This window comes from Balaenoptera borealis (genome assembly GCF_965194805.1).
Source record: "Balaenoptera borealis genome assembly, chromosome: 12".
Classification (NCBI taxonomy): domain Eukaryota; kingdom Metazoa; phylum Chordata; class Mammalia; order Artiodactyla; family Balaenopteridae; genus Balaenoptera; species Balaenoptera borealis.
Window position 1 is genome coordinate 11,525,456 of NC_138869.1, and position 18,848 is coordinate 11,544,303.

At 42.9% G+C, this 18,848-nt stretch overlaps 1 protein-coding gene across 13 annotated transcripts in view; it reads right to left on the reverse strand.

Moving 5' to 3' along the window:
- SETD5 (SET domain containing 5) overlaps positions 1-18,848 on the reverse strand; it is a 117,681-nt gene that overhangs the window by 32,368 nt on the left and 66,465 nt on the right. For 6 of the 13 annotated variants that reach the window (XM_082344314.1, XM_082344318.1, XM_082344317.1 and 3 more), the window contains 7 exons: positions 18,186-18,430; positions 15,126-15,182; positions 12,750-13,217; positions 9,578-9,876; positions 8,556-8,689; positions 7,992-8,080; positions 6,630-7,649 (listed from right to left, as the gene is read on the reverse strand). In XM_082344314.1, the coding sequence (XP_082200440.1) occupies positions 7,041-7,649; positions 7,992-8,080; positions 8,556-8,689; positions 9,578-9,876; positions 12,750-13,217; positions 15,126-15,182; positions 18,186-18,430 (1,901 nt within the window). In that variant the 3' untranslated portion in view covers positions 6,630-7,040. Of the gene's footprint in view, positions 1-6,629; positions 7,650-7,841; positions 7,909-7,991; positions 8,081-8,555; positions 8,690-9,577; positions 9,877-12,749; positions 13,218-15,125; positions 15,183-18,185; positions 18,431-18,848 lie in introns of those variants that run through there. The other 7 variants (XM_082344320.1, XM_082344321.1, XM_082344319.1 and 4 more) reach the window with 3 other exon arrangements.

An 18,848-nucleotide genomic window follows, 5' to 3' on the forward strand; every position in this document is an offset into this window, starting at 1 on the left:
AGGCTGCAAAAATTTACATCCCCACCAAGAGTGCACATGGGTTCACTTTTCTCCACATCTTCACTGAACTGATTTGTCTTTTTGATAACAGCCATTCTAACAGGTGTGAAGTGGAATTTCATTGTAGTTTTTTTTTTTTTTCATTGTAGTTTTGATTTACATTTCCCTGGTGATTAGTGATGTGGAGCACTTTTTTGTCCTGTTTGCCATCTGTCTCTCTTACTTGGAAAAGTATACTCAGATCCTCTGCCCATTTTTTAATTGCAATTTTTCTTTTTGAGTTATATGAGTTCTTTATATATTTTTAGATACCAACACCTTATCAGATATATGATTTGTAAATATTTTCTCCCATTCAGTAGGTTGCCTTTTCATTTTGTCCGTGGTTTCCCTTCTTTTGCTGTGCAGATGATTTTTAGTTTGAGGTAGTCTCACTTGTTTACTTTGGCTTTTGTTGCTCGTGTGGTGTCAAATCCAAAAAATCATCATCAAGACCGATGGCAAGGAGCATACAGCCTGTTTCCTTCTAGGAGTTTCACAGTTTCAAGTCTTACATTCAAGTCTTTAATCCATTTTGAGTTAATTTCTGTACATGGTATAAGATAGTGGTCCCATTACATTCTTTTAGACGTGGCTGTCCAGCTTTCCCACTTATTGAAGAGACTGTCCTTTCCCTATTGTATATTCTTGGCTCCTCTGTCATAAATTAATTGATCATATATGTGTGAGTTTATTTTTGGGTTCTCTGTTCTGTTCCATTTATCTATGTGTCTTTTTTTTTAATGCCAGTACCATACTGTTGTAATCACCACAGCTTTGTAATATAGTTTGAAATCAGAAAGCATGATGCCTGCCTCCAGCTTTGTTCTTTCTCAGGATTGCTTTGGCTATTCAGGGTCTTTTGTGGTTCCACATATATTTTAGGATTGTTTGCTCTATTTCTGTGAAATATGCCATTGGAATTTTGGTAAGGATTGCACTAAATCTTAAGATTGCTTTACATTGTCTGTTTACTTGTTGAGTTTTAAGAGCTCTTTGTATGTTGGGTAACAGTCCCTTATTAGAGATGTCTTTTGCAAGTATTTTCTCCCAGTATGTGGCTTGTCTTCTCACTCTGTCAGTGTCTTTTGCAGAACAGATGTTAATTTTAATCAAGTCCAGCTTACCAATTATTTCTTTCATGGATGGTGGTTTTGGTGTTGAATCTAAAAAGTCATCGCCAAACCCAAGGTTTTCTAGATTTTCTGTTATTGTCTAGGTATAGTTTTGCATTTAGGTCTGTGATACATTGAGTTAGTTTTTGTGAAGAGTTGTTTGTTTGCTTTTTTCCTTAAATTTATTTGTTTATTTATTTATGGCTGTGTTGGGTCTTCGTTGCTGTGCACGGGCTTTCTCTAGTTGCAGCGAGTGAGAGCTACTCTTTGTTGCGGTGCGTGGGCGTCTCACTGTGGTGGCTTCTCTTGTTCGAAGCATGGGCTCTAGGTGTGTGGGCTTCAGTAGTTGTGGCTCGTGGTCTCCAGAGCGCAGGCTCAGTAGTTGTGGCACACCAGCTTAGTTGCTCCGTGGCATGTGGGATCTTCTGGGGCCAGAACTCGAACCCGTGTCCCCCGCACTGGCAGGCGGATTCATTTAAAAAAAAAAATTATTTATTTGGCTGCATTGGGTCTTCGTTGCTGAACGCAGGCTTCCTCTGGTTGCGTTGAGCAGGGGCTACTGTTCGATGTGGTGTGAGGACTTCAGTAGTTGTGGCATGCAGGCTCAGTAGTTGTGGCTCTCGGGCTCTAGAGCGCAGGATCAGTAGTTGTGGCACATGGGCTTACTTGCTCCATGGGCATGTGGGATCTTCCCGGACCAGGGCTCGAACCCGTGTCCCCTGCATTGGCAGGCAGATTCTTAACCACTGCACCACCAGGGAAGTCCTGTGAAGAGTGTTTAAGGTCTGTGTCTAGATTCATTTTTTGCACGTGGATGTCCAATTGTTCCAGCTCCATTTGTTGAAGACTATCTTTTCTCCACTGTATTGCCCTTGTCAAATATCAGTTGACTGTATTTGTGTGGGTTTGTTTCCGGGTGCTCTATCAACCTATTTGTCTATTCTTATTCCAATACCATGCTGTTTTGATTACTGTAGCTTTATAGTAAGTCTCAAAGGCCGGCTGACTTCATTCTTCCCTTTTAACACTGTGTTGGCTATTCTGGGTCTTTTTCCGCTGCCTATAAACTTTAGAATAATTTTGTTGATATCCACAAAATAACCTGCTGGGATTTTATTTTATTTATTTATTTTTGGCTGTGTTGGGTCTTTGTTGCTGCGCGCGGGCTTTCTCTAGTTGCGTCTAGCGAGGGCTGCTCTTCGTTGCGGTGGGCAGGCTTCTCACTACGGTGGCTTGTTGCAGAGCACGGGCTCTAGGCGTGTGGGCTTCAGTAGTTGTGGCACGTGTGCTCAGTAGTTGTGGCTCGCAGACTCTAGAGTGCAGGCTCAGTAGTTGTGGCACACGGGCTTAGTTGCTCTGCGGCATGTGGGATCTTCCCGGACCAGGGCTCAAACCCGTGTCCCCTGCATTGGCAGGCAGGTTCTCAACCACTGCGCCACCAAGGAAGCCCTATCTGCTGGGATTTTGATTGGGATTACAAATCTAAAGGTCAAGTTGAGATCAGACATCCTGACATTGAGTCTTCCCATTCATGGCCATGGAATATCCCTGTTTATTTAGTTCTTTGGTTTCTTTCATCAAGAATTCTGTAGTTTTACCCATATAGGTCTTTTAGATATTTTGTTAGATTTATACCTATTTCATTTTTTCGGTTCTAATGCAAATGTTATTGTTTAAACTTTCAAATTCCAGTTGTTGTTCATATATAGGGAAGCAATTGACATTTGTATCATTAAACTTATACCTTGCAACCTTGCTATAACTGCTTATTAGTTGCATTTTTTTATTTTTGGGGGGGGAGTCAATTCTTTTGGATTTTCTATAAGACAATTATGTCCTCTGTGAACAGTCATTTCTTTTTTCCCAATCTGTATACCTGTTATTTCCTTTTCCTGTCCTATTTCATTAGCATGCTTTTATCTGTGGGGATATTATTCTGCTCCTTTCTTGTAACTGTTTGGAATTTGACTATGGTACTTTCAGTTATCCATTTTTATGGGTAAATAAAGGGAGGCATGATTTTTTTCTAGTTTCAAGGTTTTACAGCACATTTTTTTTTGTGTGTGTGTAAAATATTAAAATATGGACTGTGCAAACAATAGCAGTTGACATTCAGCAGAACAATTTATTTTTTTACAAGTTTATTTATTTGTATTATTTTTGGCTGTGTTGGGTCTTCGTTGCTGTGTGTGGGCTTTCTCTAGTTGCAGCGAGCGGGGGCTACTCTTTGTTGCGGTGCATAGGCTTCTCATTGCGGTGGCTTTTCTTGTTGTGGAGCATGGGCTCTAGGCGAGCGGGCTTCAGTAGTTGTGGCTCCTGGGCTCTGGAGCACAGGCTCAGTAGTTACCGTGCACGAGCTTAGTTGCTCTGCGGTATGTGGGATCTTCCCGGACCAGGGCTCGAACCCATGTCCTCTGCGCTGGCAGGCGGATTCTTAACCACTGCGCCACCAGGGAAGCCCCAGCAGAACAATCTATGACCAACTGTTTCTCTCAGGAGTTAAAGAACAAGGTAAGTTATTTAACACTTTTTTGGACAATCCTAGTTTCACTCATTCAAAATACTTTAATGTGATCCTCCACCTCTCCTGCTCAATTTGGATTCTATCAGGAGTTTCTTTTCAGTGTGGAGCTCTCTCCTGGGAGCTTTGCTGTTTAGAATTTTCTTGGGCCCAGACTGCTCCAGCCCCTTCAGACTTACCCAAGCACCTTTGCACGCACTGCAAATCCCTTCTAGTTTGACTGTTGTTCTCAAATTGGCTCGCTGAACTTCCAAGTGAGTGCTCGTTTGGAGTTCTGAGACCCATCAGACACACCATTGCTTCCTCTGGAACAGAACGTGATACCATGAAGGTCTTGTGGCTATTGGTGTTTTGAGGCTCATGGGGATGTGTAATTTTCCTATAAAGTTGCCCAAGGTTTTGTATCTCAGAGTAAGTTTTGAGTGTAGGAGCAGGGAAAAGTTATAGGGGAACACCATCTCCTTCAATAACTATGCTTTTTCTCCAAGCTGTTTCCTTTATTCATCTTCAGCACAGGAACCTTTCTGTCTCTGAGCCTCATAGCAGGTTATGAAGGCTGTGCTGATGAACTGATTATCAGTGTAGTTTCAAAGTAAACGGCCTACTCCATTTGGACAATAGTGCATTTTTTTCTTCAGGGTGACCTTTAGTAAACAGAGAACCATGCACCATCAAACTGATGCCTGAAGGCTAAAAAGCCCAGACTGTTTTTTAAGGCAAGAACTGGTATGATATACTTTTCCAGCTAGTTAAGTGATTTCTAGTCAGTTTCAAAGCATCTCTAGCTATCTCTTTTTGTTTCCTGGGTAAACTGCAAAATTTCCAAGACTGTCAGTTGGAGCCTGCCATTTAGAAGAGAGAAATCTTGGACACATTATATCCTCTGAAACTAGTAAAAAATTATAGAATGGGAATAATATACCTACCTTAACATATTCTAAGGATGAATGAGACAACCAATGACATAAATGGAAGAGCCTGGTTAACTGTGAAGTTGTATACAAGGTGCACTTGCTTATTTCTTTAATACAGTTCAGCTTCTAATATTTATATCACATCGAAAGCAACGTACCTAGTAATAGAGGAGGAGGCTGTCTTATCTTCATATTCCCAGCACCTTACATATAGCCTAGCACTCAGTAGCTGTTTAGTAAAGGATTATAGCCTGATCTTAATCATAAAATGGTGAAGGAAGATCAGTCTGTATTCCTCACCCCATTATGGACAAAACAACACCAAGAGCACAGTTTCCTGAATGTGGGTCCATCTTTGCTCTCTTCAAGTAAGGACAGCGTTAGGAAAACCAGGCAAGGCAAGGTCACAGAACTGGACAAAGAAGTTCTCAACTTATGATTATTATGGTTAAGAATTTTATTATCAAAATTATTACATCTCTTGTGAAAGTTCAAATGTTACAGCAAGGTGTAAACACTCCACTTGAGAAAGAAGTGATACTTCTTCCCTTCCAAGAGTCCCCCCCACCCCCCCGCCCCCACCCCCCCCCAGAGGTCTGGTCTTGACAGCACCCTGCCCACACAGAGTGGCTGGGGTCTCTGCACGTGCCAGGCAGGGTGAGGGCCGCCTGCCCGCTGGCCTCTCCCCTCGGTTAACAGCCAAGGGGAGAATGCAAACCCCAGCCCAAATGGAGAGACATTTACATACGTTTTATATAATATACAAAGAAACCAGCATCCCAGGCAACATGATTTCCACTCCCAACGCTCTCCCAGACTGATGGGTTTGTGGGGGAAACAAAAAAGTATTCTGCTGAAGTCTCAGCATTAAAAAAAAATCTCCCCTCATTTGAGCAAACACCTGATTTCAATTTTGAAAAAGTGAAATTTTGTAACAGTCACACACAAAGAGAGAAGACTGTGCATATGATAGTTGTAGGAGAGGGTAGAAAGAAAGGGGATGTAAGAGGCTGAGGGAAAAAAGGAGAAAACAAACTGGAGGGAAGGAAGGAGGGAGACTCACAGTATTATCTTGTCCAAAAGAAAGAAGTAAGGTCCACTGCAGCACCAGGGATTACACCTGTCAGATATCTGCTACCCCTACCATGGTTATAACTGAATACAAAATTAGATAAATAAAAACACGCCGGATATTACAGTAAACAAGTGAAAGAAATAAGCTGGCAACCGTATGGAATTTAAAAAGATTGTGTACCCCACCTGGCTGGCTCCAGGGCTCCTGCAGGGGTGTACAACAGGCACAATGCACTGATGGGGAGAAGCCAGTCTGCTCTCATCTCTCATCCAGAACAGTGTTATTAGGTGTGTGGGTGGCTTTATAACACTCTCACCTGGGCCACTCTCAAATAAGCATCTCCCAAAGAAACGTGGGACATGCCACACACAATCGCAGTCCTGTCGGTGCCATTCCACAAACGTATCTTTCCACTCTTACCCTGCAGTCACAAGTGCATGCTCCCCAATCACGGAGGCAGTCCTACTCAGGGGATCGTCAACTCCTGATTAATTGGGAGTAGAAAAAATAAAATTCAAAGAATTCCCAAACCACCTGGGACCCTTCCTAATCAAATTTATTGCCAAAAGCTGATAAGTAGCAATGCAATTGGCCCATCTCAGTTATATCTCTTTTCTTTGCCTACTTACTTCATAGATTACTGAGCTGTGAAATAGCTTGCGGAAGGGGAGTGGGATGGTACAAGCTGGGGGCTCAGACTATCTACTAGGACAATCTGCTCCTGAATAATCAAGAGTTGACCATGAGCTCTTCCTCAGAGATCCAGGCACCCCTCAGTCAGAGCACACTCCAAGCTTCACTATCCCTGCCTCTTTATTGGTGTTTCTAAGACAAAGGTAAGGAATATTCTTGGGTGGACACATCTTGGCCAGATAACTGCTTTTGGAATGGTTGTCTTATATACCTACCTTTTTTCTTAAGTGCATAAAACCCTAACACTACTCAGATGGCTTGGGGCTTTGAGATTGGCTCTTTTCACCGTTTTTTCCTTTGAAAACTTTTTTTTTTTTTGATTTAAAAAGATGTCCTCACTGCACAAGTGACTACAGGATACAGGCAAGGATGGGAGACGGAGGCTTCAACACAACTCATTGCACTTAGAACCATTACTAACCGAAACACCATTTGCTTGTCAACAATGTACCCTTAACAGCAGGGAGAAACTTCTTTATAGTCTCTGCTTCAGACAAGATTTACATCTTTCTCCAAGGCCAGAGCCAGTCACGACCACAAGTCTTGTTTCTTGTTGACCAGACCCAATCCTCTGGCACCTTGTACCCCCTCCCCCAGCAATATGCTCGGCCTAGGTTCCAGAGGCAGCTGGAAGGAAGCAGCTATGGGCTCATTCAAGTTCTGTTTGCCCAAATCCAGAAGCCCTAGGAAAGTCCTGTCTGAGTCTTGACCCCCGACCCCTGCAGTGGCTGGAGCCGGTACTGGTGCACACCCCCACTCCCTCGATGCGGGTAGTGCTGTGAATTGGAAACCGCAGATACCCTGGAGGCCTGGTAGGCAGCTGACTGCCCAGCACTGGGCAGACTGATAGTCCGGAAGTCTGATGGCAATGACGACCTAGAGTTCTGAGGAAAGGAGGTGGAACTCAGAGTTCCTGTGCTGGACTGGGAAACCGAGTCTGAGGTCGGCGAGTCTGAGGGGCCCTGCGGGGTAGGGCTAGCAGCACTAGAAGGGCAGCTCCTCCTTGGAAGACTGCTGCCGGTGCTGTTTCCAGAATGTGGCTGGCTGCTATAATACCCTGGTGTCCCCGTAAATGGGGCCAACGAGTCTGTGGACACAGGGTGGGCAGGGCTGGAATAGGACGTGGAAGAGAGGGAGGATTCTGAAGAACCATGAGAAGGGGGGTTCCCAGGTCTCAGTGCAGTAGTTCGATAACTGTATCCCGGAGACTGGGTGGGATGTCCTCTAAAGGGGGAGGAACTCTGTTGAAGGAGGCTTTGTGATTCTGTCCGTGGACTATCACACTGCAGGAGCTAGAAAGAGTTGGGAGGAAAAGCATAAGGAGGTGAAAAAGTCCCTATTTAAGCCATTTAGGCTTGTGAATATTTAAAATATCCTACTTTTTCTTTTTCTTCATCTTCTTAAAACATTTGTTCTTTTTAGGATACCAAGGACAGTAAAATGGCTGTCTTTGGTCACTTAATTTTTCTGGCATGATTTATTACCTGAAGGTGAGCAGATGATGACTTATCTCCAAAGCTGCTGAAACTATATGCAAAGACGGCATCTCAACTGCAAAGGATGGCCAGGATCACAAAACATTTGGAACCCAGAACACATTCTTATGCCCAGAGATGAGCACTTTCTTGTCTCACCTGGTAGCTGTATCTGGAAGGGCTGTAAACGGCTGCTCCTTTAGAGAGTGCTGAGCTCAGTGTCTCTGGGCCTTCACCATCTGCAGGGTCTGGAAGGTAATACAAAATCAACTTATTTTCTTAGAATAAGTGTGAGAGATCCATTGTTCATTCAAGTCACCAATGCCAGCACCAACCCATGCCGCTCTCTTTCTGACAAATCAGGTGAGTGCAGCATGCCAGAAGGGCAAAAGGAGTGGTTAATTATGGGGTGGTTTAAATGGCTGATCTGATTTCTGTCTCCTTTTTTCTCTTCATCCTTCATCAAGGTGATTCCCAGGGCTTTGGAGAGATGAGTTACATAAAGGTATCCTTTGGGAAAAAAGAGCAGACAAAGAGCAAGCAATGCTAGATCTTAAGAATGCTGTAGCCCAAAAGAGTGAAAGCAAGACTGAGCTGGAACTCTGCATAAACCGGAGCCCAACTGCCTAAGAAACGGACGCACCTCAGCCCCGCATTTGGTGGGCATTGTGTAGAGCCGGGCTCGTGTCCCTGTACCTGGTTGGCAGAAGGCCACAGGCTCACCTGAGTCTTTTTCTGTGATGTTACTCTCCCACGTGGGAGAAGGCTCTCCTTTCTGGGCCACCCTCACACTGCTTCGGAGGACCTTGGGGATGCTCCCTCCTTCTCGGAGTCGTTCTACTGATGTGGGAACCATCCTGTGAAGGCAAAAGGGTGTGTAGGTTTATGCCACAGGACTTTAGAAATAAGAGTCTGGAACAAACAAAGCTCTGACAAAAAACTGTACAACGTATTCTCTTAGAACACCCTCTTTTTAAACATTATTTTCTTCAGGACCAATTTAAAACAAGGTATTTTCTCTGCCTCAAACTATGTCAGGCACCTAAGAATAAACACTTTTAAAGAAAAAAAGCAATTGAGGAAAAGGGGGATTTGAAGCTGTCTACTTCTTTTAACCGCCATCTTGAAATGCTAATTTTCTCTTCTGTGAACTCATGTGACTGGCACGTGGTAGTAGTTTAATGTTTCACAGATTAATGAACATTACTCCCTTGAGCCATGTCTCTCCTTTCTCAGACCTCATTTCTTCAGTTCAAGATCCCTAAAATGCCTCATTCTTTATTTCACTCATTTGATACTCAGTACCTGACATTAGTATTATTTATTTGCGGTGTCCCCTAAACCAGACAAATCCTTTCAGAACGTGTCATATCTCTCTGTATATGCTAGCCGTGTGGAACTGAGATATCTGTTGTTAATTTAAGGGGAACTGAGCTCAAATCCTGACTTACCTTTCACACGAAATGAGAAAACAGAAGAGGCAGTGTTAGTGCCCAGCGAAAAAAATAACTCCACTGTGTCCACAGCTATATGCCATCCAACATGTTGTTTTGCAGGCTTGGTGGCAATTCTTTGCTTCTGTAGGGCTGGTGGATTGTGGCTGATACTATTAAATCAGCTGAATAGGGTAGATAGCACTGTTGGCTGGCTTTCTCAGATAAGTGTTTCCATGCATCTTAGGTAAAGAGCCTAGATGTTTACTTCCCTCCTGAATTTAATCATTAAAGCATCAAACATAAACTTACCACCTACTGCTGATACTCTCTTGAGGTCTGCAGTGAGATGAAGTGCCTCTGGAATCCGATGGGCTTACTGCCTCCAAATGAGACATAGAGGAATGAGACGGGGAGAACTTTTTGTGAGGGGAAGATGGGGTTCGGGCTGAGGATCCCTGCACACCGTGGGCACCAGTGTCAGAAAGTGAGTTACTGCTGCCTTGCCCAGCTCCTGCAGACTTGCTTTTGCTCTGTGTAGAGTCACCTCCCCCACCAGCAGAATTTTCCTTGGCTTCTTGTTTCCGTTTGCGGTACTCCAGCAGGGATACCTAGGAAGGAAAGAAGAAATAGGACCCTAGCTAGACATCATTAGTGGATCACTAGCAATGGGGAAAGAAGATGGAACCCTAGTAAACTGCTAGCAAGCCATGCAAACAAAGCAGGCACCAACAGGTGACTTTTCCAAGTGTGAGAGAGACCTGAGCACAGCTACTTATTTAAATCAGTCAGAAACTGGTAAGGAAAAGAGAATACACTAGGAGATGGCATTTTTGAAAAATGGTATTCACCAGTAGACCTCAACCTTTATTCTGCCTTCAGAAAAACCTGTGAGATTACAGTTCCCTTCAACAAAAGTGTGCTATCATAGCTATTTGTAACAACGGTAGCACCTAGAAAAGGGAAGGTGAAGAGCTGGGAGTCTGTAGTTTGAAAATGTCTCCTAGGTGATTCTGATAGATCTTCCTCACTCCCCAGAAATCCCTAGAGTTAGTTGTTTGAAAACAAAACAAAACAAAACACACACACACACACAAAACCAAAAAGAAAAAGCCAATGCTTCAGTGTTTTTAAATGTGCTCAATTTTTCAAGACATACCCAGGGATTTATTACTGTTACTGTTTTACACATAGAGAAACTAGTGTAAAAGGAGAAAGGAGGGCTTCCCTGGTGGCGCAGTGGTTGAGAATCTACCTGCCAATGCAGGGGACACGGGTTCGAGCCCTGGTCTGGGAAGATCCCACATGCCGCGGAGCGACTAAGCCCGTGAGCCACAACTACTGAGCCTGCGCGTCTGGAGCCTGTGCTCCGCAACGGGAGAGGCCGCGACGGTGAGAGGCCCGCGCACCGCGATGAAGAGTGGCCCCTGCTCGCCACAACTGGAGAAAGCCCTCGCACAGAAACGAAGACCCAACACAGCCATAAATAAATACATAAATAAATAAATTTATTTAAAAAAAAAAAAAAAAAAAAAAAAAAGGAGAAAGGAAATGATTTCCTGTTTATACTTTAGCAAGCCGGCTCTAGAAAGCCTGTACTTGGAAACTTCTCCTCGATCTGCCATTCCTCTGCCTTATTCTTTCCTGACTGCCACAACAAACCCCTCCTCCCTGCCCTGCCTAGTACACCTCCTCTCTGCTGTTGCAGCACACCGTGCTTACACTGCCTCTCGACCTATTACAATGTCTTGTATGCCTGTAAACTGTCATGTTCTACAAGGGCAAAGACCAAGTTTATTTGGCTTTTTATCTTTAACATACAGTGCAGAACTTGGTTGACAGCAGGTGCTCAACAATATTTCTGAAATAACAGATCATGATTTCAATCACTTTTGCACATAATAAATGAAACCAGAAATCCAAAGACTGTTTCCACTTCTGTTCCTGCTAGTCAGTGCTGTTCATGCAACAGTATTCTAAACCCAGTGCTATTTTTTTGGCTGCGCCTCGCAGCATGTGGGATCTTAGTTCCCCGACCAGGGTTCGATCCGTAGTGAAAGCACGGTGTCCTAACCACCGGACCGCCAGGGAATTTCCCCCGCAATGCTATTTTATTACAAATTATCTGCCAGTGTTTCCTCCTTCTTTTATCCACTTAGGGCTCTCATTTTTCTGTTCAAATGTAAAATATAACAAAAACACAAAGTAAGACAATTTTGTGTATGCATTTTCTATACACAATCATGGAAAGGGGTTAATAAATTCTGGTAACGTATTTCACTGTAATGCAAAGACAAAAAGCCACTAGGCTACATTTGAACAAGAGTATCACAGACATTTTGCAATTATGTGAGACTGTCACACACACACAACATTAAACACCTCTAGCTCTGACCAGTAAATGGAAGTTGCTGTGACAACTCAAAATACTCCTATGCATTTCCAAATGCCCCTAGTTGAAAACCACAGACATAAAAAAAGCACAGTTTTGGCTTTGTAATTTATAGATCAGGCATCACCTACAAGTCAAGCCCCAAACCAGATCTCTGAGACCTGGCCCTGCCCACCTCTGTATTCTCCTCCTGACTATCCCCACTATTCACCTGCCACCAGAGCAACATTCAACTGCAACCACATCACATCCCTGCTGCCCACTCAATGGAGTGTCACAGTTACTTGTTCTGCTCTCTCTTCTGTAAGATCTTCACCCCCTCAATTTGCTGGCTGATTGATTCCTACTTCCTGTTTTGAGATCAGCCAAATCAGTGACCTGTCACCTTGCACTCTACCACCCCTCAAACTTGGCTACGAACCTCTTGTTTGTTCTCAAGTACCCTCCACATATCCGACTTGGTCAGGTTTCCTGTTAAGTTGTTCTCATCACATCTGAACAACTCCTTTCTCATCATTAATATAATTATCTGCTAAGCTCAGTCTCACTTGCTATAAGCTCCATTAGGGCGGAACCTAGGAGGCAATATAGCATGGTGGCAATAAGAGCGTGCAGTCTGGAATCAGACAGACCTGGGTAGTGTCCTGGCTCTTCCATATACTAGCTGTGTGACCATGGGCAAGTTACTCAACTTGCCTTAGTTTCATCATCTACAAAATGGGAAATTACCCATCTTACAGGATTATTGTGAGGTTAAATGCATAAGAAGAGCTTAACAGCGCCTAGAACATGAAAAGTACTATATAAAACATGTAAGTAGCATTATTCTTTTTCACTGCTATATCCTTTGAATTGCCTAGCCATGTGTATGGCACATACATGGTAGGCATTTGAATTTGCTTAACATTTACAGCACTCATCAAATTATATTAAAACAGTCTTTCACTAGACATCCCAAGAGACCGTCTTACTTATCTTCATTTTCCTCACATTGAGAACAGTGCTGAAAACACAGTGGTAACTCAAGTAAATATGTGTTGAATTATTCAGTTAAAGTTCTTCAAAAGGGCCTATAAAATGTGAAACACTTACCTTTTTCCTCTGTGGTGGGTTCTGGGGGGCAGATGGGACTCCTTCACAAGCCCTTTCGCCACCAGGTGACATGGATCCACGAGAGAGGTCTTTCATAAAACCATGCTCATATCTGCTGGGAAACCCTTCTGCAGGGGAATAGCCCCCATCCAAATGTAAAGGCTTCCTATCCCCTACTAGGGGAGACCCTCGATACAATCCATCTGCTCGAGGCATAGCGTTCAATGGGGAGTAGGCATACATCAAGTTAAACTCTGTCCGAAATGCCTGGTCCGAGTTTCTCACAAGGGTCTGAGGTCCATCTCCACTCCTGCTTGTAAAGCCAGTCTCAGAGGTGGGTCCGACAGAGGGATGAGGAGTCAGCTCAGAATGACTCGAGCTGATCAGGGAAGGTCTGTCAGCACAGCTGTTAGTGTTGGAGTCAAGGTAGCCTACTTTTGTCAAGTCCAGGTCTTTTCGGTGACAAAGCTGAAAGAATAAAAATCAACGGAGACATGGGGTAGGGGAGAAAGGAAAAAGTCAAAGGGCAGAAAAGAAGGGAAGTGAGGGGGCACAGGTGAATAAGAATAGGTAAGAGGGATGAAAGTAGAAGAGAGAAAGCCATTAACATCTGTAAAGGTCCCACGTAATACCAGTGTATACACGCCAGATTACCAAAGAATCCTGGCCTTCCCCAAATTGTTTTAAAGTCTTTCTGGAGGAGAATACTGGGAAAGTCAGAATTAGATAACTGGCCAAATGTGACTATTTTGCCTGCTTAGCCTTTCATCAGGTTTGCCGAGTCACCGTGCACTACACTCAGGGACTGGCAGTACAATGAGGGATGTACCTGAGCCCCACGGAGCCAAAGTGGTGAGAACAGTGTCTTAAGATAACTGGCTTCTGGTGTTATTCATTTCTAAACTAATATTGATGGAAGGTGGGAGGAGGGAAAAAGGCGAAAGAAAGTAGAAAGTAGACGAAAAGTCAAGTATTTAAGTTACTGGTTCAGGGAAGAAGAATGGTATTAGTTAACGACATCAACCAACCAGTTCTTCACTCGCTTTCACTATTAAGTATGTATTTCTCATAAAGCTTTCTGGCCACTCAATTCTTCTTTTTGCATCCTCTAATGTATGTTAACATATCACAAGACCACTAATGCTCATCACTGTAGAGCATCTGAAATGCTGAAATGTACCAAAAATAAACCCATCTACTTGGTCATCATTACCTCCTAACATCAAGATTTTCTGCCACTATGTCAGCTATAGCTAACTCTCTAGAAAGAACAGTACCAGAAACCCAGATGACACACCATGTCAGCCTCCCAATTATGCTATCTTAGAATCTTTAGCAACTGAGGGAGAGCTTTACATTCCTTACAAAATAGAGTAAAAAACACCCAGAAGACCTCTAGTACACTAGAATACAATCTTCTTCAGTTTCACATTGATCTATAAAATCCTACTGATTGAGAATTTGGTCACCTGTCACTGAGTTTAGCACTAACTTTTTACTGGAAGGGTGTGGGGTTAACAGTTTAGTTAATTTCTGAAAGGTTATGAGAGACTATAACTTTCTCTTTAAGAGGAAAAAGGCTCCATGTGGATTCATGGAGTTAATCATTACTACGTTTGTCCAAATCTTTTAATAGTTAAGAAACTCTAGCACTAAAATATGAATTTAACATCTCCATAGCAGTAGGATTTGATATTCTAAGAGATACCATTTGTATAGCAACCATTTCCCAACCACTGCAGAATGGAGCCCTGAGTCACAGAAGCCATGGGCCGACTTAAGCTGAGAGGCATGACTCTCCCTTTCTAAAGAATCTGCTTAATCTATCAACCAAAGCTCAAAACATCCAGTTAAACAGCTGTCAGATTAACCCGGGAATAAGGCATAAATCACTGCCTAACTTTTCCAATATAAGCTGCTCCTTTATCAGCCCAAGATAATAAAGATCAAAAAACAGCTCCTACCAACTGTTGATATAACCTTCCTTATTTAACAAACACACTGTTAGACTTTCTTTAACAAGGTTCCCACCACATCTTCAGCTCCTTTAAACTTGACTTCTAGATTCTATTCTTTAAGAAAACTCTTCAGCCATACCCTTCCCCCCACCTCCCCAAAAACAACAAAAACAAACCCACCACACACACACACACACACACACACAAACTACTTCATTTTCCTCCATCTACATTGAGAGTTCTGAGTAACCACAGGCACACATGGGAAGATTCATTCAACTTACAGTGACCAATCGGCCACCCTCCAGCCCATCACCCCATTCACTCAGATCCCCCAGCCCTCCCCACACACGCAGGAGCACACTCATGCACACTCACTCTCAGCCTCCAAGTGTGATTGAGATGGTGTGATAACTACCTCGGGTGACAGGGACTCGGGCCTATTCGCAGGGGAACTCTCAGGGGAGGATATGTTCTAGAGGAGGGAAAAGCATCTTGTTATTCATCTACTCAAAGAAGCAAAACAAAACAAACAAAAAATAAAGCAAAAAAAAGCAAGCATAGATGGTTAGCCACAAATTTTCGGGGGTGGGGCAGGGAGAAGGGTAAGAAGGCACAAGGGAAATGTTCAAATGCAGAATTCATCTCAATGGACAGAATGACTTGTTAAAATGCTTCCTGGCATCTTTGAAAGCATTTAAGGATAAACTGGTTATGTATCATGCTGTAAGTAAACATCTCAAGCAGATACCAAGAGTTAAATTGGTAAGAATTTACACTATTACAGTATATGTCTTTCTCTGTTAGATGAGATTTCCTACAGTACTTGTTATTGAGGGGCACCCTACCACTCATTCCTCCTGCTTAGGGGCAGCTTTTCTCTTCACCCCACACCCTCTTCTGAATGTCACATTTCCTCAATTCTCCTGTGTGACTCAGGCCTGCCACCATTACCCAGGGAAACTGCTTAGCGTGTTGGGGGCTGACAGGGCTAGGGAGACGGCCAGTTCTTCTTGAATGACAGTTGCAGAAGTTATGATTGATGGATTCTCTAGCTCATAGGCTAGATGGTTCTTAACATAATCCAACTGGATCTGACCACCCCCACTAAGGTTCTTCTCTGATATTAAAATCCACTGTACTTTGAGGAATAGAGGGAAAAAAGAAAAAAAAAACCCGGCAGATGTGTACACTTCCAGTCTCTGGTCCTAAACAGGGCTACCGTTCGGGCGGCTTTTGCGTGAGGCAGCACTCCCGTATGAAACAGGAACTGGGTAGTAAGTTCAGATGGGAAGGTATGAGGGGTAAAAAGCAGAGAATGACGGTGGTAGCTGTGACAAGGATTCAGGGGCAAGGTAGGGGAGGGCCTCTAATATCACAGGTTCTGGACAGCTGTGGCCTGGGTGGCTGGCCCATCCTGGGGCGGGAAATGAGGCTGCTTCAGCAGAGCAGGGGTACTGGTGTTCACTTTATTTGGTGGGGTGGTAGTATGTGTGAGATGGATAGTGGGGTATGGCTCTCCAGGCAGGAAGACAAGGGAAGGGTTATTCTGCTGGAAAGGAGGGGTTCATTAAACTTGCCCTCCCAATGTTGCTTTCACTCTTTTTTTTTTGATGCTTCCCTTTCCTCATGATCTTCTCTTCTACTACATATCTTTTCAACTATTTCCCTTAGCATTTCTCACTTTCCTCCTTTCAAAAATATTCTTCCCCCAACCAAGCTGATCTTTACTTGTGACACCTTTCTGCTATTTCTCTGTGTCATAGTCTGCGATGGAAATAAGGCTCCCCACCTCCCCATACTAGAATATAGGAGAGTACAGCAATTAGAATGGTGATAAAGATGGTCGAGATGATGAAATCTGTTTTTTGAATTGATGAAAAAGGCCAAATTTTCTTAGTTAAATCATGAGACTAAAACAGTGAAAACATGCACTGAACTTTTTGACGGGATCGGCTACTTAATGTATTATAATATTTTCTTTCCCTCCTGGTATTCTAACATTATGCTTAGACTATGCATCACTAAAATGATCTTTGATTTTAAAAAATAGAAAATAAAAACACCTTACATTTGCATAGAATTTCACAGTTATCCAAAACGCTGCAAGGGATAGGAAATACACTGAGTGCTAAACCCGGCTGTTCTAGATGGCAACCCACCTTCTAATTTCACCTTTAATTACAATAAAACGTTAATTATAATAAAGTATGAAATTCTATTCCTAGAATCTACTGCCTCCCAGTGAGAACGTCCTCTAACGAAATTTTACCATCAAACTTCAGCTGCTAAATGAAAAATCAACTGCAATTAGATCCAAGTAAAGTCAGTAAGGCCCATATCAGCTGTTTTGCTATCTGACTAAAAAGAACGCCACAGGGAATTTGGTAAAGGGTAACTTCCCTAGAAATCAAACGTAACCAGAAGGTTTTTTTCGCCTTCTCAAAAAGGTTTGCTCCAAAAGTAAGTTAACATGGTCGAGTTTAGGTACAGAATACAGCTGCCTCTTACTTTCAAGGTTGCTAGTTTCCTCTTTCTGAGTTAGCCATTTAAAGGTTCAGGTCTTTTTAATCTCCATGCTCTCATAAAAATTGAATAGGTAGGACGGCACTGATTAGAACATTCACCTTTATCAAAGAACACATCTGGAGAAGTGCAAGGTAGGGTCAGAGCTGAGTGTTTAGTCATCAGAACAAATTTTTCTGAGAAGGAATAGATAGTGTCTGTTTAACTTAATTATAAATCAAAGCAACATGCGATAGATGAGTTTTTTTTTTTAACGGACGCACACGGATTTTATTCAGTAAAGCTGCCGTCACTCAAACTTGAATACTAAAGCAATTCAGAAGTAACTTTTTGAAACAGCTGACCAGAGATTGAGTGTAATAAATCTGGTTCTTATAAATGCATGTTGCTAGGCTCTTTCTACTTCTCATTCCTAATACATGACAAGGGAAAGTAACCTGGGAATGAAAAAAACCCCTAAATTGCCATAAACCATACCTCAGTGCTTTCTAAATCTCTGTTTACTTAGGCACACGAGAATGCAAAATAACAAAGACACTTCACTTATTTAAAGGCCTAGAAATAGAGGCCCAACCAATCAGTATAACCTGAGCTCTCAGGCAGGTGTCATTAATGGTTACTAAGCAGCTAGAGGCCTATTTTACCCAAGGTATACAGTAAAGATAAAGATCTAGCATGATTACCACCTAAAGTAATGGAGGTTGATGAATTGCATGCAAAAGATAAGATGAGTGTCACCTGTGGGAGCACTATTCCTATTTTGGGAAGTATGGGGACTGCCAAGATGAGAGGCTACCAGGTAATAGGTCACAATGACCCTGAGGTTTCCCATTCTCTTGCTAAGATGGGCGAAGAACATGGTAAAGAAACATTTGGAGTGATGTATTTGAAATGAGGAGGTGCAAATAATGATTTCCATATTCAGCACTCCCAACAACCAAACCCAAATCACCTCAAATTGCAGAGGAGTATTGCAGCGACTAGCAGTAGTAAGAGACGTGACTGGTGAGAACATGAGGCTGTATCCATTTCGACACTCCTCTTCTGGGTGAGATGGGCCAGGTGTGGTCAGCTGGGGGCTCTTTGAGCCTGGATTGGGAGGGGGTGGTGTGACTGGAGAAAGAGGCCGCAGTAACTTGGTAACATTCTGCTCCATCAGATAGCGAGACTTCCATTTCTTTAATGGGCTCAACAAGTCTGTGAAATACAAAGCTTGGATGAGAGGTCTGAAATTACATCCTAAAGGGCTGCTTCATAGTGAAGCCATCATTAATCTCTAGCCCACAATGGCTGGTAACTCCCCTTTTGCCTCATCCCATTGTTATCTCCTGCAATCAAACCAAAAGCCCAAAGACTTTTTAATTGTCACACTTAAAGTAATTCTCAAAACTCTCTACCTCCCAGAAAATCACCAAATGAATTTGACCCTTTTGATAACTAATCCCTGGAGCTAATTTAATCTCTTGTAGTGGAAAATATAAATTTAGTTTTTCACACTGAATTTCTGAAAATCTCAAATCTGTGTCTCTTTGTTAAAATCACCCTCTACTGAATTGCCACGTCACCAGCTCAGTTTCAAGCTTTTATATATTTTTGCCATTCTTTAGCAGCTCTT